The 12,468-nt window shown below is 32.7% G+C and overlaps 1 protein-coding gene and 1 non-coding gene across 3 annotated transcripts; both read right to left on the bottom strand.

The window, feature by feature from the left end:
- Positions 1 to 1,061: 1,061 nt before the first annotated feature.
- TRNAC-GCA (transfer RNA cysteine (anticodon GCA)) lies at positions 1,062 to 1,133 on the bottom strand. Its single transcript has one exon. It is a non-coding gene; the product is annotated as a tRNA-Cys (tRNA).
- A 1,175-nt stretch (positions 1,134 to 2,308) lies between these two features.
- LOC129887606 (uncharacterized) lies at positions 2,309 to 7,857 on the bottom strand. Of its 2 annotated transcripts, XM_055962770.1 has the most exons (13): positions 7,600 to 7,857; positions 7,382 to 7,492; positions 6,541 to 6,638; positions 5,948 to 6,031; positions 5,676 to 5,809; positions 5,513 to 5,585; positions 5,379 to 5,424; positions 5,139 to 5,248; positions 4,946 to 5,053; positions 4,815 to 4,874; positions 4,508 to 4,569; positions 3,047 to 3,359; positions 2,309 to 2,597 (listed from the first exon to the last, which is right to left on the bottom strand). In XM_055962770.1, exons 1-13 carry the CDS (start codon positions 7,766 to 7,768, stop codon positions 2,397 to 2,399), a joined length of 1,569 nt encoding a protein of 522 aa, XP_055818745.1. In that variant the 5' UTR covers positions 7,769 to 7,857; the 3' UTR covers positions 2,309 to 2,396. The 2 variants fall into 2 exon arrangements, with proteins under 2 accessions (XP_055818745.1, XP_055818746.1); XM_055962771.1 differs by lacking the exon at positions 5,948 to 6,031.
- Between the last annotated feature and the right edge of the window lie 4,611 nt (positions 7,858 to 12,468).

The following is a 12,468-nucleotide window of genomic DNA, read 5'->3' as shown; positions in this document are numbered from 1 at the left end:
ATGAAAGATCAGATTAGAGTTTTGGCGATTAATTACTCCCTCCGTTTCATATTAATTGTCTACATTATTAAAAAAATTGTTCAAAATACTTATTAATTTATAAAATTAAGATAGAATTATATATTTACTATTTTTTTTAAAAAAATATTCTGAAAGGAATAGTTAATATTAAAGGTAAGACGGTAAAAAAAGCAATCTTGATAGGAAAAATGAAAAATTATTTTCGATATAATGTATTAGTAAAAAAAGACGGAGTGAGGTGAAAGTACTTAAAAGGGCCATGGAGGGAGTATATTGTGTTTCTTAATTCCATTTCCCATGGAAATAAACACAAACTTCCTTAGTGCCCCAACCGTAATTAACGCGGCATACTAAAGTCCATAGTCAATTAAGACTTTGTTGTCCATTTTTAGGTCGTAGGCGACGGATTTTGAATAGTTTAACGGCAAAACGATTTATATTCCAACTTATTAGATAGAAGGTCGTGGAGGACATAAATTAGAATTGAAGGTTAGTAGGTAACAGTGTGTTGTCTTGTTATGATGTTATCCATCCATACTTGTAGTTGTTATATAGTATTGCTCCTGTAATTTTCTGCTCATTGATTCTTATTATTATTTGTTATTTCTTATATTTTGATTGTCATATTATTTTGTTGTAGTTTGTTTTTGTTTTTATTTGCTATTTTTTGTACTTCTATTACTTTTTTTTCTGGATTGCTTTGAACTATATTTTCCTTGAGACGAGATTCTATGAAAAATATTCTCTCTACCTTTGAGGTAAAAATAATGTCTGCATACACTTTATCATTTTCAAAACTTGTTTTGTGAAATAATAATAATAATATATTTGATTCATAAAATAAATTAAAATTAAAAATTAGGGATCAAAAATCAAATATTAGCATGTTAGTGATTCCCCATATAATCCTCAGGCAGTTTAATTATTTTTTTTCCTCAGCAAAAGTATATGGTCACTCAAATTGAACTGCCAAAAATAATCCGACAGATATAAAAAGAACGTAACGGAAAAAAAAAAAGATATTGCGGTTAAAAATGACTAGGGCCCAACCGGGTTCGAACCGGTGACCTCTTGATCTGCAGTCAAATGCTCTACCACTGAGCTATGGACCCTGGTTGATCTAATTGTCAAAGATATTTTAATTTTACTCAAAAGACGAAGGAGTAAAATAATCCAAAATGTGTCAATAAATTTTTGATAAAGTAGTAAGTATTACTTCATACTTGGAGGCTAAGAATAAAATGAGAAGTAAAAATTAAAAAAAAAAAAAACATTCCTCCTCGCTTTTACCTTTAAAAAACAAAAATAAAATAAAATAACAATGTGATCACACTAAATCGATTGTTTCATAAAATATGAACTTTTTGTTGTTACATAATGATAAATTTAATGATTCGATATAATAAAATTTAAGTAATAATCAAAATAAATGTTATATTTAAACTAACAACACAATGCAATAGTTAACAACAATCCAAAAAAGGGGTTAAAGATCATAATTGATTATTCGCATTATTCCTTTTTTTCCACCCGAATTAATAGTATTCCAATTTATTTTCCGACATGATTCGAATCTCAATCTATTATTTGACGGTGAAATTGCTCTAGCCTTAATAGTACTTGTCGTTCTAGTAATTAAGTCAAAGGGGTCGGATGATAAGAAGCACTTCATTCATCACCCATCCCATCTACATTAAATCATATTTACGTGTTAATTTTTTATTTTTTTTACTAAACGGGTTAAATCAGATATTTGTGTTAAAAGTTCACTAAATGGATATAAATAATTAATTTCAAACCTAGTAAAAATCATCAAATAAGTTGTGATATAATTCCGAAATCAAACCTATTAAGCGGGTATACCTCTAGATAAGTGAGATAGATATTAATGGATTCAACAAAAATAGATAAGTGAGATAGATATTAATGGATTCAACTAAAATTAATATTTTCGACGCTTAAAGTGAGTATATAAAAAACATTATTTCTACATTTTTTTACCCCACTTCTCTTTATCTTTTTATACGAAGTGCCAAGAGAACGTAATACAGTAATACCTCTATCAATTTTATTTTTTTCTTCTTTAAATACATTCAATTTCTAATAAACATATTACTTTTTAAAAAATTCAATTCTTATTTTAATTAATAAATAAGTAGAAAATAACTTTTTTCTTCTTAAATCTCATTTGATTAATTATAAAATAGAAAAACTTCATATACCGTTTTGACTAATAAAGGACTATTTTGAGCTTTTTCTCCTAACAGGAAAACCTTTACCCCAAATATACAAAAAATAAATTTAATTAAGAAGCAGCTTATGTTATGATAATAAGTTAGTGAGAATGTATGTAGCACAACTATCTAAAAGAATTCTTAATCTTTGAGATGAGGAGGAAACACGGTATCAAAAACAACCATTGCAAAAATATGTCTAACTTCACGCAATTTTCCTAATGCTAAGGCCTCATAGTCGATTTTACGGCCTCGTTTTCGTCGAAAATCCTTCTCCTTTCCCCTTTTAACACACTCAAATATTGTAGAAACCTTTTGTGAAAGTGTCCATGAGATAAACACCTGCAGATTGAAACGGAAAGGTGAGAAGAAGCATCACATAACCAAACCATGTACAATCCCAAACAGCTGCATGAAGACATAAAATGGAGGCTACGGGGGTGGGGATGAAAATGAGGTGTGTTGGAGAGTGGGGAGGACAAAATGCCACTCATGGAACTTGTTTTCTCTATTTCCACTAGGGAAGTTATTTTCCTCATCTTTAAGAAACTTGTTTTCCTAAAGAATTCCAAAAACAATTGACCAACCATAGGAAAATTGACAAACATTTTCCACCATACTGATCATGTACAACATATCCAAGTTCCGGATGCATGAAGATGGAAGACGGACTGAGTTAGGTACGTAGTCGGTATAATATTATAGTATAGGCCGTGTAGACCTTGGTTATTTATTTAAAGTAACTCAACTAAACTATTAAAAAAGGTTTCGTGTAGAAACTTCTTACTCACCAGATCTGACTTAGGCGCTTGAGGATACTCTATCAGCGCTCGGGAAACAAAATGCTCATCGGTCATCTTTTGCAATGCAGCTTCCACATAAGTGGCAAGATCCATCATCTCATCCAACAATGCTTCGTCCGAATCAATATTTTGGTCTAAGAGCTCAGGAAACCTTGTATCATGTGGTTGTGAGATCTTTCTCACTATTCCCAACAAATCCGATAATGATCCACCACAGTGGACAGCAATGCTAAAGGCAGCAACAACCAAAGGATCTCTAGGTCTGTCCACCAATGCTTTATGGAATGCTAAGACCGCAATCCTATAAAAATTATTGTTTAAGTTGATGAGTCGGAAGAGAAATTATAATCTATATATAAGCAGATGCAGATAACTTCCATGAGATGCAGTAGAACAAACATATATCTGTAGCCCAAATACTGATAGCACGGGCATATACTGTTCCCCCCCCCCCCCCCCCCCACAAAAAAAAAACCCCACCAACATACCACAAAAAAAATTTCCATTTCCTCTTCATAACAACCAGCAAAGAAAAGTTCTTCTCCTTCTGTATTCTTTTCAGTTTGAGGGAGCTGTGACAAGCGCGGGTAGCTGCAATTATGATAAGCTAGATAATAAAAAGAGAAACACAACTCAATGGTCAAATGCTGTCCTTTTAAAAAAAAATCTATATAAGGCTATCCCTTGCTCTAAATTCTTTAGTCCGCGTGACTACATATAACGTTCCATATCTGCAGTTCGAAAAATAAGTCCACATATTCTCTGCTTTATCTTCAATTTCTATTTCCAGACCCCACGTTGCAGGATTTCACTGGGTTGTTGTTGTATCTTCAATTTCTATTTCCCAAGATAAAAGGTCTAACATTTAAAAGCTGTTGCTTTTCATTTTTCTTATTGTTAAAAAGCAATTTTACTGATGACCAGCAACAAGAGAATGCTGGATGGTATTTACAAGGATAGCATCATTACAAAAGCTGTAACATTTCACCAAACTCATTCATATTATGGTGGTGAAACGAATTACCCTGTGTTGCCTTGGGCTACTCCATCAGAATCTGATCAAATACTACAGCACAAATCAATGCTTAAATCAGTAATTCTCTATCGAATATATCTTTCAGTTTTCTATGAACGCATCATATCCTCAATGTTATTCAACAAAATGTTTTAGTTTTACTACAGTTCTCTTTTCTCCTTCAAGTATTTTTTTTAAAAATGGTAATGTTGTCTTCTCCTTCAAGTATTATACTTGCTCTGTCTAGACAGAACAAAATAAGCAAATCTTTTAGGGACGTAAACAGACATGAGATATTTGCAGCATCATTAAGTTTCTTTCATAACAATTATGTTCTAGATTGCGGCTTAAGATTCGATGAATAATCAATGCTCAATGGAATTTGAAAATGGAAAAGGCAAGTAACAAGTTCAGAGGAAGAAATAGTTTCTCACCATAAACTAGAATGGCAAGGCCTGTTCGGTTCCAGAAGGCTGTCCAGTGTTGAAAACAGAGTCTGCATAATGCTAACATGAAGATGTGATTGCATTGCTACAGCAACACCACAAGTGACAACTGGAAAATTCAATTTTAATCCTCCTTTAATTCCTGCACCTACAGAAATTTAAAGAGAACTACATTTTCTGGCCGACAATTGTTTAGCTCCTTTCTTTATCTAAGTTAGTAATTTTGAATGAGAGAACATATTTCCTGAACGCGTATAAGATGCATGTAATGATAGCAACATAGAATCCTGTTTACCAGAAGCATATTTGATCTCCTATCACGCCTTCGAAAACCCTGCGAAATTAAGTAGGAAGCCTGCCAAATAGAATGATACGTCAGATACTTAGTATAAGTAGCATAAACGCAAAAAGGTTTAATTTCCATACTTGGATTGGAAGAAGAATTTCTAGAAGTCCAAATTTCCATAATAATCTCAATGAAGCTTCTGCAGAACCATATGCCAGCATGTAATTCATTTCCAACAAGATCCTTCCCTATATTATGCGGCACAAGAATAGGCTCAAGAAATATTTTATGCTGACAAGAAAAAGTAAAAGTACATAACTTAACATAACTTACCTTATCAAGTCTAGATATGGAAGATGCTAATTCTTTTATAAAATGGGCAGTTTCTCGAGCAAAACGAAATCTTAAACGGCCTGCAATCCTAACTCCGCGCAGAATGCGAGCTGCAAGAAGTCAACCCGAAGTTAATGCAAAGATTAATTGGATATACCAACTACAACTGACAGATACTGCAAAATAAGATCCAAAAAGAATGGCACAAATATTAACTAGACAAGGGATAGTCTAGATTACCGCAGTCCTCAATGAAAGAAGAACTTGCAGGAATCACACATCTCACCTGCAAATGCAGTTAGGCTAAGCACAATTGACACTATTAAAGGACGTTAAACAACAAGAACTGAAAGCTGTAAAAGGTACATGCACACTTTAGCCCTTCTAATATCTTCCAGTCCGCCCAAGTAGTCATAGACTATCTTTGCAAATGGATCAAACATCAATCTACAATTCAAAAAACCTTCTTCAGTTTTCTAGATTGAAATGCTGAAAAATTGCTTATGGTTAATATATGAAAAGTGATAATTCATGTACCCATTGATAGTGAAATCCCTCCCCAAGCAATTTTTCCAGCGAATGAAATCAGCTTCACTGCATGCAGGAGGTCTTCGAACAACATTATAGACATTCCTCTTAAACTTCCTCCCAGTGGTGGTAAAGCTCGAAACCTGCTTTGGACAAAGAATCGAAAGAGGTAAATACTAAATAGATACCTCAGAAACTTTCATTACTCTTAATGAGGTTTACTTGATTACTAAAAAAGGTAAAAATGTCAAACCAAGAAAAAGATGTTGCTTGAAAAAAACCTCCACAATGGTATCATCGATATGCACATGGCATATAGGGAACCTCCTTCCAACAATTTCACAATGCTGAAATATTTTTAGTACCTGCACATGATTGATTGCATCACAGATGCCAAATTTCAGCTTCATCATTCAATAACCATGTGTTCAAATCTTCAGAGAGTAAAACAATTCCTAGTCAGTACCCATAAAACAAACTGGTAAACAACCCCATGTTCATAAATTCTTAATAACTTATTGGGGACAGCAAAAGTCCATCTTGCCATAAAAGTTAATAAAGGATGAATCTAAGGTTCAATTTTCAACTTTCAATAGAATATCTTTACTATTTAGAAGCACAAAAAATTAAGATAGGGTACCATTTGAGTGGTATGTTTAACCAACAGCAAATCCTTAGCTACCCTAAATTGGCAGTTTTTCCCCCCTCCCAATTCCTTTCCATAAAACAATCTTCAAAAGACAAAAAATGAAAAAGCAGTGCTCTTCTTGTACTTCATGTGGTGATACTTTCTCTGTAATTACGTCACAAGAATTTCTTGTTGATGGTTATCATATAAATTACATTTAACAATAAAAAGTGCAGTACAGCTAACCTCTTTAAGTTCAGCTGATGTTAATATATCAAAATCTTTTGGAGTTCTGTCCAGTATAAGATCTCTAACACAACCCCCAACAAGGTAGACCTCGAACCCTGCCAAAAGAGAGAGGAAAGGTGAAGCCACAAGGAGGAGAAATAAGAATATCATGTTCCAAAGAGCAGGACAAAGGGTGTGTTCGGTATGGAGGAAAACATTTTCTGGATTTATTTTTCAATTTTCCGATGTTTGGTTGGTCCAAATTTTTTGGAAACATTTTCTCTAGAAAAACAAGTTCCTTACAAATGTGGAAAATGAGTTCCTTGATGAAATTAGAGCAAAACAAGCTCCACAAGTGACATTCCACATCGATTGTCTCCTCCAACGCACCCGACTCGCACCCATAGCCCCTATCCCCACCACCCCTACCTCCACTCCCACCCCCATAGTGTTTGAAACTTCAAATAGATTATATACAAATACTTTCGGGACAATATTTTCTACTTACTTACCAAACACCGAAAAATAAGTAAGAAACTCACTTATTTTCCAGCATTATATTTTCCAAGAAAACATTCTCATTGGAATACATTTTCCTTCATACCAAACACACCCCTAGGTGCAATTTACCACAAATTCCTACATAGATATGCTAATTACTGAGTTACTAGGTTATTGCTCATTCATGAAAAGTCAAACTTCAAAAAAAAAATCTCATCTTTTTCTACATTGGAAGATTGAACAACTTTATGCATCAACAAGAACACAATAAAAACCAAAAGAAACAAAAGTAAACCTTAGCAATTTCCAAAAGAGCAAAATTGCAATTGATAATCAAAAAATCATCTTGAACTCATACCCTTTTTCTTTAACCCATTCAGAACCAATCTTGTCGGTTTCGCAATCATTGAGGTACTTATTCCAAGTTCTTCTGAACTCAATTTCTTCCATTTAGGGGCATCCCCATCACCTATTTCAATGAAAAATTACCACCCCAAAGTGTCAATTCACAATATGTAGCTCAAATAAAACCAAAAAAATAAAATAAAAATTGAAACTTTACTATGAAGATTTTACCTTTTCCATCTGAACCATTATAGAGTCGATTCTTTAATACTTTTACTGGTTCCACAGCTACTGCAGCAACAGAACTGTTCTTCCGGACCTTGTGAAGGCAGAAGAAAAAAGAGCGATGAAGATTGAGTTGAGTTCTAAAGACAAGAACTTGAATTCCAGGTACTGCCATTATTATCCTTTTGGTTTAAGCCATTTTAATATCTTTTGGATTGAGGGTTTTTAATATCCTCTGGGAGGGAAAGCATATGGATATGGTTTTTAATTGTATTGGGTATTACCAAAAACAATACTCTTGCGGTTTTATTTTATTTGATTTACGAAACGTGCATCGAGATAATACTCAAAAAAAATATTTGTAGGGTTATAAATCATTTTATTAAGCATAAAATAGAATTTTTTTAAAATTAAATTATTTTTAATTATAAATAAGATGACATTTTTTTAAACAGACTAAATAGAAAAGATTGTCACACAAATTACGACGAAGGAAATACTTCATAGAGTGTTTTCCTCAAATGTGTAGCGCGCCAGTAAAATATAAATTAATTGAAATCTAATATAAATATCAAATACACAAATAAAACATAAATAAACTATAAATAAATATTTTAGTTGAATTCCAATATAAACATAAATGAGTTATATTCAAATGAATACCAAACAAACAAGTCAGTTGCACTACTATTCATTTTGACATATCTAAGGCTCTGCCTTGTTAGACACCTAAAATAGATCTAAAATCTGTTTGTTGAATGTCTCACTAATACCTATAACATTAATAACAACATACTCAGTAAAATTCTATCAAGAAAGTTTTGAAAAGAGTAAAGTATACATAAATTTTATTAGTATTTTGAGAAGGTAAATAGACTATTTCTGATAGACTCTCACTAATAACAATAACAAAAAAAAACTCTATGGGGTCATGGGGATATACAGAAATAAAAATGTATTCATCATAACTACTAATATATATATTTTTAAATTGCAACAATATATTTTTTGTAAAACATATTCAACCTATAGCAAAACAAATCCTACAAAATATTAGGAATTTTGAAAATTTTCCTATTTTCTACTGTCTGCGGAATTTCGCTGGAAAATCATATTACTAAAGAGTTCTCCCCATTTACACTTGTATATCAACTACAATTTACATACACATGGTAGACAAAAATATATGTTCACATACACAAAACATGCGACACATATACTTTTTCGGTATCAATTTATGTGATACTTTTCGTTTTTGAGAGTCAAACAGTGTAAGTTTGATCAGAAATTTGAGCATGGAATCTTTATATTTTTTGAAATAAAATTTATATATTTGTAAACTATGTAAAAAGTACCATAAGTCACAATAATTGATAATTTAAAATATTTAAAAATATATATGAAAAATTTACGGTCAAAAATAGATTTGTTTGAATTTCGAAATTCGAAAGGTGCCACATTATGTCATACACAACATATAAGAATATGCATACTTGTATACCATTGTACATGTTTATATGTTGTGTTTATGTCACTGTATATTATTATATATATTTGTATGTCGGGTGTATATCATCACTAGCTTTTGAATGCTAATAATATTAGTATAAATACTAAAGAAATATTATAATAAGTGTTACTGAGTTGCATTGAAATTGAAGCGAAAAATTCAAGCTTAGATCGATGGATGATGAGACTATTCAATCAATATTATTATCCTACTGAAATATTGACCTTTAGATTTGTATCAAATAAATTTCAAGACACATCATACTGAAATATTTGTATCAAATAAATTTCAATAGTAATACTCGAATGACTTTAATTATGTAATTCTTATAATATCTCAAGTATCTACTTGACAAAAAATCTTTTCTTCATATGTCACAACACAAAATATAAATGTCGGCATCATTGTTGCAAAATATCTCATGTCTTAAAGTTTTTGTCTTTTTTATAATAGAACTATAGCCTCCATATTTTTACACCCATATACATATCAAGAAGTTGTTGTCGAATAAGAGTAGTATAGAAATTCAATCAACATATGCCTTCCTTAGAATTTCTAGTAGATCATTATCAACTTTGTAGTCGACATCTACACAAAAGTAGTATTTATTTTTGATAGAAATAATAATTCTTGTAATATTTAATTGATGTATATAAATCATAATATATGTATATGTACCATTCGTCTCCTTCGCCCAATTCAAAGTTATTAATTATGTCATCTGCAAATTTGACAAAAAAGAATATAACATAAGTTGTATGAATACATTGTATCACAAAGAATATTTAAAACTAAACTTGTTGAAGGTAAAATTGTCACGACTCAAAAGTCAAGGTCATGATGGCACACACCCCAAATTCAATCCGGTGTATAAGCCTAACTTTTAACTTAAAGATATCTCAGCTATTGCGGAAAAGAAGATCAAATCACATACGAGACTCCTAAAGTGGGGTCAGGCCATAATCGGAAGAAAAATGAGATACGACAAACAAGTTCTCAAAATTTGGTGTCATAAGCATAAAAAAACATCAATTACATCAGTAGATCTGAAATACAACTCAAGTCTTTGAAATAAAGATAAAGACTATAAATAATAGATGGAGTCTAGTGGAAATCTGGAAAGCAGGATCTCACCACGACTCTGAATAGACATAATTAACTAGATCGATCAACCGCCATGAGAAACACCCTAACTAGGATCTGCATCAAAAGAATAATAGAAGTAGGGGTAAGTACAATCCACATGTACTCAGTAGGTTTGATCGATAGAGTATAAAGTAGATATCCGAACTTACAAAAATAAACTATGAAACACTTTTACCTACATATACAAAAGTCTTATTCTGGCATTGATACCACCAATTTATATTGGAACGATGCGAGTAAAGTAAACAGGTAAAACTGTACATAATTACTCATAATAGAAGGCAATATTCACAATAACAGAAATAGCCAAGTCAATGCAATGCAATGATGAAATGATGATGAGGTGGAATCAAGGTTACCGCACAACTTGTCATACACCTTGCCGAACCTCTAGCTCCAAGACAAGGACTCATGGAAGACTCGCATTCCATATATCAAATATCATGATTTCAATAACTTATCAACTTGGCACCTAGCTCGTGATCAAGGATATATATGGTGTCTCATTTTCTTTCTCAAAAAGTATTTTCATAGTTCTCAACTTCACATGAACAATGATATAATGAATGAGGATGAATGCATCAAAACACATACAACACAGAGACATAATCAACTTAATGGATGCATAATAAAAGCTCAAAACTTTGAATCTTAATAAATCATGATATACGCTTTCTCATGGCAAAAGTAGTGATAGAAATCATTTGAAACATGCATTTATCTTTTGAAAAACGTTCATTTCATGTTTAGAAGTAAGGCTGTTCAAAACTGACCGCTACCAATAACTCAACCACAAAATTGGCTTATTGGTATTGAGTTATCGAATTAGCGGGTAGGGAATATATTTAAATTTTATAATTAACGGCTTATCGGTGTGGGGAACGGATTACTCAATTTTCTTATTAGATAAACCGTTAACCCGTTAAAAATTTATTATATTTTATTATATTTTTATCCCTAAACATATAAAATATGTATGATAATTATAATTTTTAAACCTAAAGATAAGCCTCAACAGGCCAAAGCCTATTTAGTTAATAAGACAGCCATTCCCGCCCATTTAGTAAATAAGACAACAATTATACCCTAAATTTACCTAAACCTAAAGGGTAGGAACTGTCTCCCTCTTTTCTTTCCTCCCCTATGCCTCTATCCTCTTGCTCTCTCTACTATCTCCGGTGAAATTTTGCCGCGGAGACAAGAAAGACCACGCCGCCGCCTCCACCTCTTCTCGTTCCGTCCTCCTCTACTCACAATATTTCATTAAACAAAACTCTGGTGAGCTAGACAACATTGATAGCAGCAAATACGACTCTGGTGGAGCCAACCATCACAATGACCAGAAGGTGATTTCGGCACGTTAAAGACAGATATAGAAAGATCCGTCTAGGTTTGTTTTCTCATTTTTTAATTTCTCATTTCTGTCTATTGATTTTCCAATATGTTCTTTTGATGCATGTTTACTCTTGTTGTGAATTTTGGCTAAAGCATGAATTTCTTTGAGGTTTCAAATCTTTGGTTCACTGATTCTTTATGTTAATGTGCTAAATGCTCACTTTATGTCTAAATAGGCTTCGAATCTGCTTTGATTATTTCTGTTAATTTTGGTATGTGCTTCACTGATTTTGGCGATATTAAACTACAACAACAACAACAACAACAACCCAGTGCAATCCCACATCGTGGGGTCTGGGGAGGGTAGAGTGTACGCAGACCTGACTCCTACCAATGTAGGACGGCTATTTCCGAAAGACCCTCGGCTCAATAAAAACATAGAAAAAGATCAGACAAGAATAATAGAGTAAATAAGTAGATAAGTAGATGACAAAAATGGTCCAAACAATAGTATAATCAAAGCACAAAACAGTAGATATTATTATTGGATAATAACATAAATACCATAAATAACATACATCAGAGTACAAGAAATCATAGTGCGTAATACGCCTACGAATAAGGGAGAATAAAACCACAATGTACTAGCCTTCTACCCTAATTTGTGTCCTCCACACCCTCCTATCTAGGGTCATGTCCTCGGTAAGTCGTAAATGCGCCATGTCCTGTCTGATCACCTCTCCCCAATATTTCTTCGGCCTACCCCTACCTCTTCTGAAACCATCCATGGCCAGCCTCTCACATCTCCGCACTGGTGCATCTGAGACTCTCCTCTTCACATGTCCAAACCATCTTAGTCGCGTTTCCCGCATCTTGTCCTCCAC

This window comes from Solanum dulcamara, chromosome 4 (genome assembly GCF_947179165.1).
Source record: "Solanum dulcamara chromosome 4, daSolDulc1.2, whole genome shotgun sequence".
Classification (NCBI taxonomy): domain Eukaryota; kingdom Viridiplantae; phylum Streptophyta; class Magnoliopsida; order Solanales; family Solanaceae; genus Solanum; species Solanum dulcamara.
The sequence above is the reverse complement of the archived record's forward strand: the minus strand, read 5'-3'. Positions and strand labels throughout refer to the sequence as shown.